This window comes from Lissotriton vulgaris, chromosome 5 (assembly GCF_964263255.1).
Source record: "Lissotriton vulgaris chromosome 5, aLisVul1.2, whole genome shotgun sequence".
NCBI lineage: Eukaryota > Metazoa > Chordata > Amphibia > Caudata > Salamandridae > Lissotriton > Lissotriton vulgaris.
The window spans coordinates 1,972,518,572-1,972,536,929 of record NC_141693.1 but is presented as its reverse complement, the minus strand read 5'-3'; the positions used below and the strand labels follow the sequence as shown (position 1 = coordinate 1,972,536,929).

General features: G+C 41.6%; 1 protein-coding gene across 6 annotated transcripts in view; it reads right to left on the bottom strand.

Moving 5' to 3' along the window:
* The window catches only part of PBX3 (PBX homeobox 3), a 339,539-nt gene extending 326,018 nt beyond the window's left edge, over positions 1 to 13,521 (bottom strand). For 3 of the 6 annotated variants that reach the window (XR_015296106.1, XM_086924705.1, XM_086924704.1), the window contains exons 1-2: positions 11,238 to 13,036; positions 9,289 to 9,362 (exon numbers count right to left, since the gene is read on the bottom strand). Coding sequence is in view for 4 of the 6 variants with exons in the window: in XM_086924705.1 (XP_086780831.1) it covers positions 9,289 to 9,362; positions 11,238 to 11,440 (277 nt within the window). In the remaining 2 variants the exon portion in view is untranslated. Of the gene's footprint in view, positions 1 to 9,288; positions 9,363 to 11,237 lie in introns of all 6 variants that reach the window. The other 3 variants (XR_015296107.1, XM_086924707.1, XM_086924703.1) reach the window with 3 other exon arrangements.
* Between the last annotated feature and the right edge of the window lie 4,837 nt (positions 13,522 to 18,358).

Here is an 18,358-nt window from a genome sequence, read left to right as displayed (position 1 = left end):
CCTGGAGTGGCCGGCATTTTTAAAATCCATATGGGACAGAAAATCAAAGGCCATATTGATGAGCTCTCGCTTATGGTCTAAAATGTACAGAGTACAGTTCCGTCTCTGCACCAAAAACATTACAGTGCCTCGTTAGATAATCAAGAGCTATATAAATGAAATTCCAAAACACTGGCATCACCTATGGATGTCGCACTTCACATTGAGCAGGCCCCCCCCATACTGCAGGCATTCTGCAATTCTAAACCCACTGTTGCCTCACCAAACTTTATCATCTGCATACCCCAAACAACAGCAAGTTAGGATTCAGAATCCCCTCGGCCCAACAACCACTTAGTTTTATCTATATAATGTATTACATATGATGCAGCTTCTCTATTCGTCATTTAACATTTTATCTTAAAAAATGTTGTTAGCATCCACCGTTGAGTTTCTATCTGCCACTTTTGAGTCAAGTAGAGCAGAAATATCAAGAAATTACTGAAACAAAATGCAGACATGTTCGCTAACTTATTTTGATAATTATACTGATTGCCATTGCAAGGGGCAATATGATTGAGCATCACAGCAGTCTCAGTCTCTATTCAGATACACACATGGATGTAGCTCACCCCAAAAATTCGAGGGACAGTCACTTCGCATTATCACCCAGAACTTGGTTTTACATAGAGATGGATTTGACTTTAGCACCCTCGACATGAGATAATGTTAAACCTATGGTTTGTCGTATATTTTGGTGATCATTTGCACTTTTTCAATTACACAGCATATTATAAGTATGGGGGACAAGCCCTTCGAAGTGGAATAAGAAACGCTGCACAGTTTGTTTTCTGTCCGCCCTATGGACAGATAATCTTAGCACTTTCTTGCTATGTACATAATATTTTAACTAAACAATGTGACTGCAGCTGATCCTATTACTCCACTGATACCGTTGATTCAGTTTTAAGTTAAAATAAACATCAGTGTGACTGTAGGAAGGGGCATCCAATGCTCTGATGTGACTTTTGAGTACATTGATTCTAGCTACATAAAGCTATAGCTAAAAAGCCGCAAAGCAGGAATCCAAGGACAAATTAGAAAGGTTGTTAATGGAAAAGGGTGGGAATATAAAGCTTTTTTATACTTTATAAGATCAAACTTTTTATTTTCATGTAATGGACTATTTTTTCTGCTACAAATACTGACTGCTTATTAACATTTTAGTGTTTCAGATACTACAACTCTATTGTACTACAGCACCCAAAAATAACAGGCTCTTTTCTTTTTCATGCTACATTTCTTTTTCTTTGCAAGAGTTTTTTTTGTGTTTTTTTTAAATAATTCATTGTCGGTTCTTTAGAGGGAAAAAAGGATGCATGAAGGCTTAAATTCAAAACAACCTCATGCTCACTTCACAAATAAACCATGAAACCAATAGGCGTGGAGCTGAATGGAGTAATCCTTCACCCGCTGTGCCAGTCAGTAATATTCTTAAGTGATCATGGACACTTGACACATGTACCACTGAGCCATTTTTTATATCTCTTGTGCAAAAATATATCAATTTAATAGCCAGCTTAACATCCACTGCCTCCCTAAATGAACTACTGTATCTTCGTGATTTCAATAGGAAACAAATACAACCCACATGGAATGATGAAAAAAAACATTTAAAAGAAAAGGAGACCATTGCACAGCATTCAAATATCTTCAGTTATAAGGAACTGCTGTTAACAATAGTGTAACCAGTATAACTCTTTACAGTTCTTGTGTATATGCTACAGGGAGCAAAAAGTAAAGGTCCAGGACAAATAGCTGTTCTGATGTATAGAATCAGTTTACAGTGAAACTGCTCATGTTCTGCAGAATTCCATTAGATCAATTAAAATTCATACAAAGTAACATTACGTTTAAATAATCAAAGGAGAGGAAACGAACTACCAGTGTTCCAGAGGCTTCTCTGGACCTTTCAATCAATTTTATTTATATGCAAAACCAAGAGAAACTCGGAAAAAACAAAGCTTCTCCTGATGCTAAAGCTCTCAATTTACTGACAGGCAAATGGCTTCATGCTGCCTACTTAATCTCATTTCTTGCATAATGCCCTCTAATTAGCATATCAAAGTGAATTAATACTTCTAGGGCATTAGCAATGGGGAAATCTGCTTCAGGCTCACAATAGCAGTTTAGAGGGAGCCAAGAAATGCTCAAACACACAGCACACCACCCTGCATTGCAAAACTGTTCTACATATCTCTCCCTAAGCACTTATACCACACACTGGTTTACTACTGCTCACCAAACTTATAATTGCTAAAGTTACTAGTATCTGCGAGAGCCTGTTTGCATTTGCAATTTCAATAGGTTCATTGCTGTGGTCTGTGTGTTTTTTACATGCGCAGCTATGTCTTCATGTTAATATGAACGGTGTCACCAGTAATCACTACAATTACCATTTTAAATATAGAGCGCATTCCTTTTATTACATTTTGGCTTTGCGGCTAGATAATTAAAAACAATGCTCATGGCCACCTGCTATGCAATCGGAACAGGAAGATTAGCTTTGCAAATTGTGTATTGTACACATAAAATATAGTTTAGACATGTAAAAGTCCACAGGTAATTTTAAACCTGGATTGTGGTTGTTCTTTTAAGTTTCGTAAATAATTTCCTATTGATATTATTATACCTTTGCTTTTAAAGACCCTATTCAAAAATGATTTTTTGCCAGAGGTGCCGAGTGGACATAGCTCCCAATGCTTATAACTTTTAGATTTAATTTTGTGTAGACAGCTCTTTCTGTCAACAAACTGTGCTCACAAATTAAAGTCAGTCCACTCATAATGGCATTGCCTATCTCCAAAATACTAAAATAATTCAGCGTGCATGCTCTCTTGCACAAAGCAACCAATCTCTGTAATTGGAAACAGGATGCAGTCAATTTTCAATCACATGGCCTCACTTCTGAATAATACAAATCACTGCCATTGACCGATGGCTGACAACAGATTCTGCAACCATGTCAAACTGCAACTACTGCTTAGCATCCAATCATATGATCTAACAGCCCTTTTGAAACTAGGTAAGAGGAGAACAGATCAATTAACAGAAGCAGAGGCTGTAACAAGCACTGAGGTGCTGTGAGACAGTGGAGAAATGCATGCACACTTTTTTTTAAAGATTTCATTAGTTTTATACTTTGTAGTTATGTGTAGAACAGATATATAATAAGAAAGTATTTAGTTCATTAGACACACCTCAATATGGTATATTAGAGTCTTTTTCACTAACTGGAGTAAACAAAATGAACATAATTGTGTCAAAACCCGAACATATATATTATCATTATATTTCATATTTTTCTTTTTGGGGGGGGACATTTTAAACAGAAGAAAAAAAGGCATGCACACTTACGTGCTGCGGCGGTTTTGCCATGAAGGTGGAACTCTAAAGTTGGTCGGCACTGTTTTTCAATTGCACGTTTGTCTTAGTTTAAATGTTATATTTCTAACCTGTGGAGTTCAGTTTGCATTATATTGGTTGAACAACATACACAGGCAATCTAGGCTGTGCTTAATGTGACGTGGAATGTGTGCCTCCAACTTCAAGCATGTTGTGGAGATTGAAGCTATGTCTAACTCAATATTGCTCTCTAAAGTTGCTGTGGAACCCTGCTGAAAGGTGTAATTCATCAGCTATGTGGAAGTATCACTCAAACTTTATAAAAGCAGTCACCGAAGAACCTGACAGAAAGCTGAATAATTTATATTAAATATTCATGTGAATTTTTACTCCATTTCTAGTCAACATTGTGAAGGGTTTATTGGAGAAAAAACAAAGGTGGCCAAGGGTCAGAAGGCTGCTGAAAAGCAGGCTTGTTTGTCATGTCTTATCTGAACAGCACGGATCACCTTGATAAAACAAACGATGAAGCAAAAACAGCTGAGAAAACACACAGGCCATGCTTCCCAGGCCGTGAAATGGCAGAATCCACACGCAGAACGGGCTGCAGAGAACAGCATCGACAGTCAAAGGGCAGGTTTAATCTTATGTTTCCCGGTTCAACACGGGATTGAAACAAAAGCACAGCCAACAAGACATGTGCCTGCAGTGACCAAGGAAAGGCCATAACATGTTCAAGCTCGTTTGTGAAATGACTGCTAGAAACTGCTGCATTATCACTTTGATCAGTCTCATGAAACACTCACAGTGAGCGTGTGCAGGCACAATAAAGGCAGTGGGCACATAAACCGCAGAGCCCAGACTAAAGGGGCATACAGACATGGCTCTTCGGATGACCTCGGAGCTGCCCGAACGCCCCCAGCGCCTTGAGTCCCTTACGGGTGAGTGGTGCGCTCTATAAATTCCCTGATTGATTGATAGATGCATAGGTGCCAGTACCCTTACCAATATTTGCAAGGGAAACCGTTCTGTCTTAAAAGTATGTACTACTGTCCTACCGAATGCTGGGTCAAGAGAATGATAATAAAGCATACATTGGCACTGTCTTTAAGACAAAATCAATTCTAGTAATTTAGAAAACATGTTTGGATGATGTTGCTTGCTAAAAATCAGAATTTGGAGTACAACTGTTACAACAGTAAACCGTGTTTCATAGCTATGATAAGGAAAACAAAATCGTGGTAACAAATAGAAAATATTGAAATTCGTAGGGTACACTTGTATTGCTTAAGCTGAGTAACTTATTGCCAGTAGTAACAGAATGGCATACAATCGCATCTGTAGTAGATGCCTGTCTCTGCGTGAACTTAATGCTAAACACCTGGCTTTTAATTGTACATACAAAGTCTGTACTGTGCAAGGTGCGCCTTAAGTTAAAAAGTATTAATTACACAGAAACAATTCAGCTAACGTGCTTGCATTATAAAGGGCAACCAGCTGTGGGACTATCAACATTCTGATAAAAAATGCATATTTTTCGTAAATCCATATTTGTCTAAATCAATCAGTACTACTTACAAGCTTATAGCTTAATAGTCAACAGTCAATAGTTTTCCTTCCAGGATATTGAGCAGGGTTAGGAGACACTTTTTATGCAGTGTTTGTTGAGTACAGCTGGCTAAATGATGATGAGCCTGTTTACAGAAAAATAATTATGTGCAAATCTAGCAGAATACTATGTTCTTCTCACTATTGTTTACTGTGTCAAATATTAGCACACAAAAAATGTTCTACAGTATATTTGAGTCCACTTTCATACAGATATTCTTTAATTTATGCGTGTTATAATTATTCAGCAAGTATATTTTGAAAAAACATAATTGAGACACGTGCAGCTGTACAGCTAAGCCAGTATTACATTTATAATTAATATAAAATGTGTAAATGTTCTTACATGAATTGTGAATATGTTAATAGCAGAACAGAAATAATTGAAATAATAATTTTAAAAAACAAATGTTGATGATAAAAATGTGTACTACAGGCGTGTTCATACTTATCCTGTCATATTTCATAAATGAAGTAATGAGACTTCACAAGCAGGTAGATAGATAGATAGATAGATAGATAGATAGATAGATAGATAGATAGATAGATAGATAGATAGATAGATAGATAGATAGATAGATTGATTCAGAAAAATGAGCTGCATAATTCTCAATCCTCACAGTTAGTGAAGTTTGTTTCTAAACCCCTGCCGAACCTTTATGGACGGAACATGCACCTTGACCTTGCAGTACAGGTCACAATATATGCAACCCATTTGCTGCTTGTTCTTTGCACATAAAAAAATAAACCTTCAAACCGCCCATGGAGACAAGCAGGCCTTTCCCTTCTTCCTCCCCTGTGGACACTTCATGCAGACTACAAGTTCATTAAGTTTTATGATCTTCCTCGGTCAGTCCTGCTTATAAGCTTCACAAAGGCCACAAATCTGGCAGCCCATCGTGTATGCCATTAGGCATTAGTAGTAAATGAAACCTATTTAAGGTCTGTGGTTCATGTGAGGGAGGGGTTAAATTATAGCTTGGTTGGCAGCTATCAATGTCCCTTATACTAGACATTTCCAGACATGAAACCATTCACTCCTTAACCAATTCAGAGGCTGTTCTAAGAGAGACTAATATTTAAGAATAAACACGCTGTTAAACGGACTGCTAGACAATGAAAAACTGCAGAAGTTTTATTAAATATATACAACTACAAACATATGACAATCACATGGAATTGCACTGTGGTCTGATCAGACTATGCACTGCAGTCCCACTGGCACGTTATTGGCGTGATTGGGCAGTTTGGTGTGAAGAGAACCCTATTCATAAAACCAAGTCCCGTCGAGAAGCTGAAGTTCAACATCAATAGGGCATCACGGACACAGCCCAGTCTATCCCAATCTTTAAAAACACATTCATTTGTTATATGTGTTTTGGAAATGCCTGCTATCTCGTGGTTGCATGTGGTAATGCACAGACACATTTATGTTTAAAATAAAATGATTTTATAATTAGGGCTATATTTGTATAAGTTTGAGCAAGCGATAAGCAAATTGACTTGGCAGTGCATTGATTCTTGGCAAGTTTCATATATCACGGAGCAGTGCGAACAAGTTGTAAGACAAACATGATTTGCTGCGGTCACATAAAAAGCATCCTGCCCAAATAATTCTTGAGGAAACCGTGTCTCTATGTAAGTGAGGCAACGCATTCTGCCCGGCCAAATATCTACCCTAAAATCATGAACTCTTGCTTCACCAAACACTGGTCAAATTTAATAATAAAGACACATCTTACTACTAAGGAAGTGAAGTAATACACTACATTATGAGCATTTAAGAAGCCAGTGGTTTCTAAACTAAACAGATAAAAGACACTACGAGATAGAAATAACATTGCTGATTATCTGCTCAAATGTTTTAGAAAGCACGACAAAGCACTAGTAAACTGTACTCTACTTTTCCTGTGCCAAAAAAATCAGACCTCGAGGCAAAACAACTGTACGCAAAACAACATTTAAAGATATATTTCCAAAGCTTCTTACATTGCTCTATAATTTGAAAACTAAGCTGGCATCACTCAGATTTTTTTTATGTATTTAGATGCTTTATTCGTTGAAAAAATGTACCTTATCTTTTTTGTACTTCAGTATCCAATTAAAAATCACATTTCAAACAGGGAAGTTTCAGGTTGTACACCTAACCAAATGGGGCAAATGCGCACACCTATACTCCCTCTTTAGAGCAATCTTATTTGTGACATCTTGACTTTATTGGGGTGAACGTATGTTGTAAAACGGCTTGCTTATACATATATGTATTTTAAACATTTACAAAGTGGTCTCCTTAAGAAATACGATTATAAATACCAAGCAATATAACTTTAGAAAATGCTAGAATAATTCTCTCAGCCATGGCTGCCATGTGCAGAAATACCAGCAATTAAATATCCATTCTATAGACCACCTATGTTTCGTCTTCACTTACCTTTACCCTGGCTTGCAAAAGATTTTCGTTCAACCAAAGACAGCTAACCCTGGAGTACAAATCTGCTTTGGCATCTCACGCCTTCTCCCCTGAAATATGCTCGTAGTATCTATGTGCCCATAGAAGGATGGGAAAATGTCTGAAGCTGGACAAACAAAAACTCTGGCAGAAGCCAAGGAACAAATGCAAACTGGAGCAGCCGGTAGGAGTAAGGGAAGTAGGGCACAGAGTATAGTGGAAATGCAGGGTAAAACTGCACATCTGTTATACAGCATAATGTGAGATAAAGTGGTATCCCCTGTCATATCCACAACACACAGCTCGTAAACCGCTGCATGGCTATTAACAGACATAGAAGGAGACCAAGACATGGAATGACCTCAGACAACATCATTTACGATAAAAAGAGGACATGCGGGATCTGTTACATCATCCTTTCTTGCCCCTCCACCCCCAATCATTTAGTTAGTAAGGGAAATGCTCACGGATAAGGTTAGGGATGAGAAATGGATGATCATATTAATGTACCATTCACTATTACTAAGTGCATTAGACACTCTAGTGAACATGAATTCTCACGATAAAGGGAAGCATGCTCTGCCAGAAAGATTTTAGATTTTGCACATTGTGTTAGAAAATGTTAACATGTGCTGCCAGTACATGCCAGTACATGACAGTACTGAAAGGACTAAACTGCTGCGGATACGATAGCTCAAGGAGTTGCGTTTAGAACACTTTCCAGTCAATGGTGCACTTGAGAAAGCACACATATATGCCCTTCCACACCACAGGGAGATGCACACACATATATCTGTCAGGTTGCATCATCTACATTGTATGCACTCACGTATATATGTTCTAGTATTTATGCATTATTAGCTGACACGTACATCAGATTCTGATTTCTACATGCTACTGTGTGATGAAAAGGAAACCTGAAACATATGCTTTCGTGTTTCTCTCAACAACCACTGTATTGATTACACAGTGCACATTGTTAAAAATATTCTCTATTCCTTGTGAATAAAGATAACAAATGGCATTCCACATATTTCCTGACCGAAAACAAAACTGTTAAATGTGTGCAGAAAACGTGCATGAAATATGCGAGCAATTACTCATCTCTTTGCATGGCTTGAAGATGCAAACATTTCCCAATCTTTTGACATACTTTATATGTGAGCTCATCACTTCCTCAATCACGGCTTCGGTAATACCAAGTCAAATGCCTAATGTGAATGGCAGGAGGAATCGTCACCACGTGAGGTCAATGCACCGGTCTGGGAAGTGCTCATTCCTGTCAATTGTACAGTTTCAGTCTGGGGAGCCAACAACTGGGGCTGAACAGGGAGGCGTGTGGTGCTTGCTGGGCTGGGGCCTTCACCAGTCCCTGAGCTGACAACAATTCTCTACTTCACTTTCTATAGTATCAAAAGCACACCTGAATGAATAGATGTGACCAAAGGCACAGAGGTGAAGGTCGCAGCCAGTGAATTCGACAGATTCCATTACTTCTGTCTAAACAACCTGCCTTGCTGCTGGGGAAGATTCTCCCAGCCTTGACACCCAGGCTAAGATTGTTACTGTAACATACACTGCCACCGTGCCAAGCAGCAGGCTGCTCTCGGGCATGCAGGGCCTCCATACAACCCCTGATGCTCCATCGCGCTTCACCTACATTCATTGGTACCTCCAGAATTTTAAGGAATGCTAAAAGTAACTTCAGACTGACTGACATTCCCCCTCAAGACAGAGGGAAGGCGAAACAGCGATGAAAGATGGCGACGCCTGGCTCATGGGATCGGAGGCAGAGCCTGGGGGAAGGATCCCAAGTAAAATCAGGTTGCTAAATGACAGATTCTTACCTGTTTTTTCCTTTATTTCGCAGAGTACACTGAAGAGGGCGGGCTTCATCCTGTGGCAATTCAAGGCATGCTTCCTGCAGAGATAAAACACAGCACGAACAATAAAATGTTAGCAATGTGGCAACAGAGCACGCAATTTAGCTTTATTGAATGTGTCAGCAGATACATTTGAGAAAGTAGAAGGCATGCGGGTGGGAGAAATGTGGGCAGTGGGATAGGGAGATTGTTGCCTTCACTTAACTCTCCCAGAAGGGCTGGGCGTGCTGCTCAGACAATTGATGTATTCAAAAAGCACGAAGAAAGTGGCAACTGCCTTAAAAGAGACGAGCGGCCAAGACAAAATCAGCTTTAATGAAAAAGCACTGATCAAACCTGTCGGGAACAAGGTGTAAACTGTGCAAAGTGTAAACGCACAACCCTCTACCCCTTTGAATGTGTCTACAAACAGTTTAATAAATGGCAACTCCGAGGCCCTTGGAGCAAATCTCCTACAGGTTGCCTGCTCCCATTTTCTGGGCCATATTCCACATAAATGAGTTGGCTGTCCTGGGCCGTTCCCCTGGTTGCCCTGGAATGATTTATGAAGTGCTAACATCTAGACTTGTTTCGTGTTTCTTTTGGGCCTGGTTTCTTCTCCAACACTCCCGTGTCAGCGCTGCCATCGCGTCACAGGAGCCTGTTCTTTCGGGGATATTAGAGGGGAGGCTTATTGAGCGCTCCGGAGGTGGAGGTGGGTGAGAAGCTGCATCTGGGCGCCGTGGCGTGGTGCCTGTCACTAGGACTCGTGGAGGAGGAGAGCACGGCGGGCTAAGTGTGCTTCTGAATGTGCAGCAGATGACAGGAGTGCTAATGGAATGGCAGACACCAAAGCATATATCGCAACTAAGGGAAATATAAAAAAGACGGCACCCAAATCATGACTCCAATATACGGGATGGGAACAAGCCTTTGGCTAATAACCATACAACAGTCAGGGATCGCTTGCCCTGGAAGATGAAAGGCGTGGGGTACAGGGTTGTTTGGGGGCAGTAACATGCAAGATGGACATCGGCTACAGTAAAAAAGGATATATCATTAAAAGAGTCCTAGCTGCTCTGCTGATGACCCCTGGCTATAAATATGGAGCATCCGCTGTGGGGTGCAAAGTGAGGGGTCACCGCAACAGCGGGGTAGGGAGGGGAGAAAGACCAAACCGGAACACCAGCGGTGCTGCTCTGTACACAGACATATTAAATCAGGCCCGGTCGTTTAGCACTAATCGGTTCGAACAGAGCCGTTGTTTGGGGCTATTACTGCATGGGCGCCCATGCCAAAGACAGGGGGCTCCTGTAAGAAAGGCTTAGAGGCGACGCCGCCGAGATTTCTTCATCTTTCTTTGACATGCACGGGCGGGGGCTTTTAGAATTAGGGACAGTGCACATATTTAGGAGCCTGGCTACTGGCATACACATCTGGGGGAGTGTGGCACCGGACTCATATTTAAGGACTCTAGCATATATATGTACAGGGTTCTAGCACCTTACCCATATCCCAGTAGACCATTTCTTACTGTGAATGGGAACGCCTTCACATAGTGAAAGAGGTCGGTAACTGAACTTTGGGAAAGGAGCGAGCAAGTCATACAGACATCCTGGCAAGCATGAGCAGTGGTCCACGGGCTCGCAGAAGTGGAAACTGCTATTCATGTACAAGGAAGTGGGGAACCATGGGACCACGGAGGATCCTGGCAGAATCCTGAGCGAGCTGGGAGGTATGTACACCTAAGAGGGGAAAAATGAGTGAGGCTGGAATGGGACAATGCAATTTACAGAGTAACAGCCGCTGCGAATAGGTGATAATCGTTAAAGGCAAGCGGCAGGTCTGCAGAGGGCCGTAGATGCCTTCTGCTGGAGTATAGGGGGCTGAAGAGGGGTAGGGAAGACAGAAATAGCTGAGAAGTGGGCACCAACTTTGCTTGAGCCTCGTCCAGGCTCTGGTCTGTGATGGTCATGATCTGGTGAAGGATGTCTCCGATGTCCTGTTTCCGGCCATCGCCCTGGTCGGTCCCGTCGTGCCCGCCGTGAGGAGGAGGCAGGGACATCCCCCCTTGCACCGAGTGGCCAGCCAGGTTCACCCCAGCCAGAGTCTGCAACATCCTGGACTGCTCGTCCATGCTCTTCCGGCTGCTGATGCTGTGCACCGCAGCCCGATCAATCGCCAGGGGCCTGGGGAGGGGGGGTCGTGGCGGGCGTGCGTGCACAGGGATCCGGGCAGATCTGGGAGCGTATCTTGCAGCGTCTCCTGGAGAAAAAGAGGCGATCAGGAGCAGCGATGGGCGGCAGAGCAGACTTGGAGCCAGAAAGTGTGGCGGTGGATGTCGGGGAGTCTCGGCAGCTGCGCGTACCTGGGATGTTTACAAGAGCATTTCATTCAGAAATCGGAGACTGCTGCCGAAGAAGAGTCTGCATAGCCGGAAAATCCTCGATAACTCACGGACTTTGCAAGTGCATTTTCGGTGCTCAGTGTTTTGCTGGAAAATCCAGAGCGCGGACCAAATCTTCGGGTCACAATGCCTTTAAAAGAAAATATTCGGCACCCCGTGTCTTTACAAATATTCAGACCTCAGAGTCTTTGCAAGCACATTTTCAAATTTAGCAGTCTTTGCATAAAGTAACCAGACGTTAGTCTCTTTTCAAGAAAATATTCAGAGCTTGTAAGGATTTGGCAAGGAACCCCTTTTATCAAAGAAATCTACACATGTCAATAACTGCTGTTAAAACCCATTCAGATTTCAGGCTCCTGTGCCTGGCTGCTTCTCAGGTCTCTGGATGTTTTCTCTGCATGCTGTCCCCATGTGCCGAGATGCCCTCGGCTCGTCTGATACTTGCGATAACCTTTCAACGAGGACCCGAAGGAGCCGCCAGCGGATCAGGTGGGGGCGGCAATTGTCTAGGACCTTTTTGCAGGAAAATACACGGAAGGAACCAAAGGTCTGTCCCCCGTGCTTGTCTAAGTCAAGGATCCTCGGGTTGAAATTCTCAGCTCCAGCTGTTCTTTAGTTCTCGGGATGTCTTCGCGGCAGCCTCTTCAGATCCCTGGATGTTTTCCGATCAGTTTTTTCAACACACCCTTCTAAAGAAATCGGTTGAATTGGGGAGCAAATGGGGGAAAAGACATAAAAAAAGAGAGTCAGCAGATCCCGAATATTCGTGCATTAGTAGTTTTTTGTTTGTTTTGGATCTGGTGATAAAGCTTGTCAGCAGATCTGCTGTCCCCAGTAATGAGAGGCGGAGGCTGATGAATCTGCTGCCTGGAGACGCACAGAATGATAGCCCATCACTTGCTGCTCCTAGTCAATGTTAAGTCCTCGGATCTTCCCTCTCCTCCTTGATCAGCCCCTCAGGAATGTCAATGATCCTTTAGCTCCACCGAGTTCATCCGTTTGACCAACATTTTAGGCTACTGTCCTCTTCTCATTTCTTTTCAGCTGGCTGCCCCTGCCAACATTTCTCCTTTTAGGAAAAATAAATGAAAAATAAAAATAGAAGGCAAAAAACTTGTAAACACGTGAACACACGTCCTGCAGTGCTGTCCTTGCTGCGCACGTATAACTCTCCAACTTCCCTTTCTTCTTCTTTGCTCCAATTTAAAATTATAGCAAAATCTCCGTGCACAAAAGTTCCTCAGGTCCCATTCTCTCCTTTGGCAAGTGTGTAAAAAGGTACGCAGTGGAGCAAAAATATAAAATACACTGCCAAATCCACTCCTCAAAAGATGCAGGGAAATAATCAAAAAGTTTGAGGAAAAAGCAGGCGAGGCAGTGAAGGTAGGTGAAAAAATGATATTAATTGCAAAGCTCGGAGGCTAATGTGCTTAAAAAACGAAAGGCTAATAATATATATGAGGAGCCGGGCTGGGATTTATGAGGCCGGCGGTGTAACTCGGTGTGTGTGTTTTATGTTGTTTGATGGCCTCTTTGCTGAGGGATTGACAGTCTGCCAATGCCACTCACTCACTGCAGACGTGTCAGGGCTCCGAGGAGGGGAGAAAAAAGAAAATATAAATAATGGAGGCAGGCCCCGCCCGCGCGGGGGAGGCGCCCGTCCGCCATTTGCTGCCCGCCGCCGACGACCGAGAGGGGCGGGCCCTTCGCCTCACGGGAACGCCTTCGGTCCCCCAGACCAGCTTTCGGTCTCCTTTCCGCCCACGGCGCAGCCACGGACCTCCCCCCGCCGCTTTTTCAAAGAAATCTGCAATTTTGAGGGGAGTAAAAGCGGGTAAACGGCTCATTTGACTGACGGGACATCCGGCCAACCAGAGCGAGGGAGTAAGGAGTCGGGCGTTTGTGACCGTGAAGCTACCAATCCAGCTGAAGTCCTCTGCGAAAGGGGTGTGAACGGGACCTGTCACCGCGAGCTAACTTGCAATTGGCTGTTTTGAACGGTGTCGTACGTAGGGTTGTGGTGCGAGGGTAGTGTGAGGCCGTGTTTGGTTGGCGCGTGTGGATGCTGCTGCTGCCTCCCTGCTCTCTTGGTTGCCTTGGCGACAGGAGGGGGATGGACAGAGGGAAGGGATGGATGGATGCTTTGTGGGGAGTGCAGCCGGAGATGAGACAAATCTTGCTTTTGGTCGCATCTCTTGTAAGCATAGGGATCACAAAAATGTACACCGCCAATGGAGATACACAGGCCACGGTCACTCTGGATTAAAAACTACCCATTTTTTGGATTTTTTTTCTCCTGAACACGGTACGTTTCTTCCACTTTCTTCCTAGTCATGTGAAGGTGAAACCAAAGTACCCCACATATGTTCATATGTTCCTTCTTTTTGTTAGCTTGCCTTGTAGAGCTGAATAATTTGTAACCGGGGAACTCGGTTAAAATCAAGGCGTCTTTCAACATCCTGTGATCCTGAGCAAATTATTTTATCTCCACGTGCCTAAAATATAATGTGACCTCGTATAATCTAATCAGGTGCGCGTGTAAAGCGCTCTAATGTAATTCAGCCATCTTTCAGCTATATACAACTGTAAAAAATAAAGTTCGCTATCTAAATTGTAATAATCTCCTTTTGGGGATACTCCGTTTCCAGGAACAATATTGCAAATTTGTTATTTTTCCCGTCTTGGAATCCGGGTCCACCTACAGAATGCAGATTAGGGAGTAATTGAACTGAAATGACAAGCAATTACACGTTTGTTGTTCTACGAAATAAATTCGCTCCAAGTGTTTGCAGTAGTAGGGTGAAGCTGCATCCCTGATCGGCTGCTTAGGGCTGGTAGGTGTAAGGGATTCCTGCTGCAGCACACACATTAGCAGAATCTCCCACCATGAGAACCTGGATGTTGCATGAGGCAGGAGTGTGTCCTCTCAAGAGCCATGCAAGGGGGGGTCTTGCTCCAACCTGCGAGGAAGAGACTAAAACCTGTCCCTAGCACACAGGCAAGTAAGGGGACCAATGTTTTCCAGAGGCACTAACAAATGCTTGAGATATGAGAGAGCTAGCACACAAAGCAACGGGGGACGAACAACAGCAGGCTGTGTTTTTAAAATACCAAAGTCTAATGACAAGTAGACTGATATATGATGATGAATTGGGAGTACTTTCTTCACAATCATGAAAGCGCTTTAGGAGTAGAAAAGCGCAATGTAAACATCAATAAGGTAGAAACAAAGTTCTTATGTATTTGAGAGAATTTAAAAAGCAGGGTAAAACACGATATTTTGTTGGTGTTTGGAACTCCTCTGGCATATTGTCAGTGTGTAGAGAAATACTCCTCTGTGGTACTGTTTTTATGGTCGTTAATCTTCATCACTCCAAAAATAAATTACTTTTCATTGCCATGCACACTCTCCCTGCATGTTGAGTTGCTGTTCAATCTCTGAGACCTGTGATGGAGGCCTCATTTTTACATTATCTATCTGCACTTTTTGTCAGCCTTTGACCCTTTATTTGCATGGTATTGGAACTGTTTAAAGAAGTCAGGTGTGTGATGCTGACCATACAATTCCCTAACAAGTTAAAGAGCTTTCATTCATTCCCTAGTCTCCATTTCCACATTTGGTCATGTTCTGCATACAACAACCACACCTGCTCTTCAAATATCCAGGAGAAATTGAGGAGGCCTAACAGTGAAAGTACCTGAAGCCGGATTGGTGAAAGGTTGTGATAAAGTATTTGTGTGTGCTTGTGCTTAGCAAGAAAATAATGAATACAGTGACCTTATTGTGTGAGATAGATGGAATAACGAAGGAGCTAGATGATCAATTTTTCACTCTGCCCAGATCCACTAGAGAACATACTTTTTTGATTTTATCAACAGAAAGGACCTAACTGTAAGAAGAGTGTCCGAATATATGTAGAGTGAGAACAAAAGCAGATCACTGTGGTAATATTTTCACATTATAACTCATGAGAAAGAGTTCATTTATAGCAATTAATGCAGAGTCCCATAAAAAAAATAGGCGTGCAGCTTCAAATTAATGTGAAACTGTTTATAACTGTAAAAAGTGATTTTAGAGAAAGCCTCAGATAAGGTCTTATGCGCTCATAGTGATCACCTGGGGACATAACTGAAACTCAAAAACTTGTCTATGTAATAACAGGGTGACATCTGGGGTGGTTCAGTCAAACGTCTGTCCAGGCATCTAGTTTAGACATACAGGGGCCTATTTCTATAAACATTTTGGAATACGTAAAGTAGTACTCTAGTAGTACTCATTGGCTTGCTCTTATGTGCCTTTGTAAATTGGCTCCAAAACATCAATGGTAATTTTCAGGTAATATTCATAGACAGTATACATTGAAATCAATGTACCCACTGTGCACTTTATCTATGAGTGAGTTGGACCTTTCGGGGCTGATTTGCAAAGGCATATAAAAGTACACAAAAGAGTACTCCTTTAGAACAAATTGCTGTACTCATTACTACTGTGAATCACCCCCCACAGTTCCTAGTTTTATACGTCAACACAGTTTCAATCCAACAAGTATTCGAGAGTCATCATCAGGACAAGACATTCATATTAGCGTATAGTGAGGGGATCACTGTCAAAATACAATTAAGTGATAACTGGAAATAATTTCCTCATGAGGTCTTGCTGACGGTTCTAGTATGAGAACCTACAGAGGACTGGATTTAAGTTTAGTTGGGACTAACAGTCCATCCAACAGGCCTAAAAAATGCAGGGGATTGTGAATTATTTATTTTAGAAAACTATTTTCAAAGAGTGCTATGTGAAATATTATGCAGAATGATGAGTGTCAGCGCAATCTACTACCAGTTATTGATTTGGAAAAATCAAAACTATTTGGTGACATCAAGGGCTAAAGTATTAGTACCATTTCATTAAGTAGTTAGCAATTTTCAAAAGGTCCATTAATACATTTTTTACCTAGTTGTGGGCTTCCAAAAAGTAGACCCAGAAATGGATTTGGCTCTAAGTTTACCCTCCAGATGAGAGACTCCCTTAAAAGGTTCTATATACAATTGTTATAACATATGTTAACCAATTGTTTTAATGTCAACAGTAGTAATTGTATCATGTATAGGATGCTCACAATCTGGACAGACATGACTGTGTACCATGTAGTCGTGAATAGTAGTTATGTGTTAATGATAAAAGTCACTTTTTGCTTGATTTTTTGTCTTTTTTGTGTAAACACAAAAAAGTGAATAAAATATATTATAAAACAAGCAGTAGAGTTGGCTTAAGTTTTCACCAGGAGCATAAGTGGATCAATAATAAGGAGTATAACAACAAACATCAGTGTCCACATCCAACAACAAGGAGTGAGTAAGCTTGCATTGCTGCCTAAAAAATAACTCAAGATGTGCCCACCATCCAAATGGCAGGAATGTGAGGCAAAAAAGAAATTAAGTGTAGTAATTAAATGTCCAATCTGAAGAGATGGGGAAAAACTCAATTGTGTTCTGCTAAAAAATAAGTCAATTTTGAAGAATTGTTTGAAAAGGGGGGAGTATAAAAAAGACTAGAGAAGAGGAAAAAAGACTTTGCATGACAGCATAGTTATAAATCACATATTTATAAGCCAAACAATACAGTTAATGATGAGTAATCAATTAATTCGTACAACATATTTATACTCTTATCCTATAATGACAACTGTTAACATCAAGAGGTCACAATAAATCAAGTCATGAACTACTTTAGTCACTGTGATTCAGAATGAGCATGTCATCAGAGCATTAATTGCTCGTGATGCTCTGTCATATACAAGTAGGGTAAGAAATGTGGTTATTTATTAGGAGAGAGTAAGTACCCACCTCAAGTTATACTCACATTCCTTGTTTGGGTGAACCACTAAAATCACCAAATAAAACTGACCACAACCTCTTTGGTAGCTGTGGCACATGGCCGACAGACTTTACTTAGAAGCAATGTGTAAAGTATTTATGCAGCACTAAACAGTAATAAAGTCAAAATGCAAAGCAATAAAAATCCCCAAACAAATTAGAAAAATAGAGTACAATTTAATAAACAAAACGACATTGAAGTGACAAAAATCCAATCCTGGGAACCAGAGATAATAATTTGTAATCCTTTAAGTAAATATAGTGCCAAGAAGTACAAAGTGCTACTGATTGTTAATGGTTGCAGTAGAACAAGACCTAGGTGTAATTTGATAAAGACCTCAATGGAGTGTGGGTCGAATACACCAACCATGTTCATCCAGGTCAAAGATTTTACCTTCTGAATTTAGTCCTTTAAGTCCCATTGCCATACAGGAGTGCCATTCTAAAGCACACCAGGTTCACAGGGGAGGCCCTTGAATACTCAGAGTGTGGCAGGCAGAAACCAACAGGAGAGTCCAGTCCAGGTCCAGTTGTCACTTGTCAAGAAAGCTGTTATAGGAAAAGGGCTTTTATAGCTTGTTGTTGTCCTGTAGATTTTGCATGCTGTCAGCTTTGAGTCCACTTCTTTGTCCTGGGTACACGAGGGAGGGGTCCATCCTTCTAGGCTTTTCTCAAGTCCCACACAGCACAGTAAGTCCACTTTTGATCTTCAATAAGCCCTAAAGTGGCTACCTGGAAATGCCTCATTTATGCCTGGCACACTCATGTGGGTGG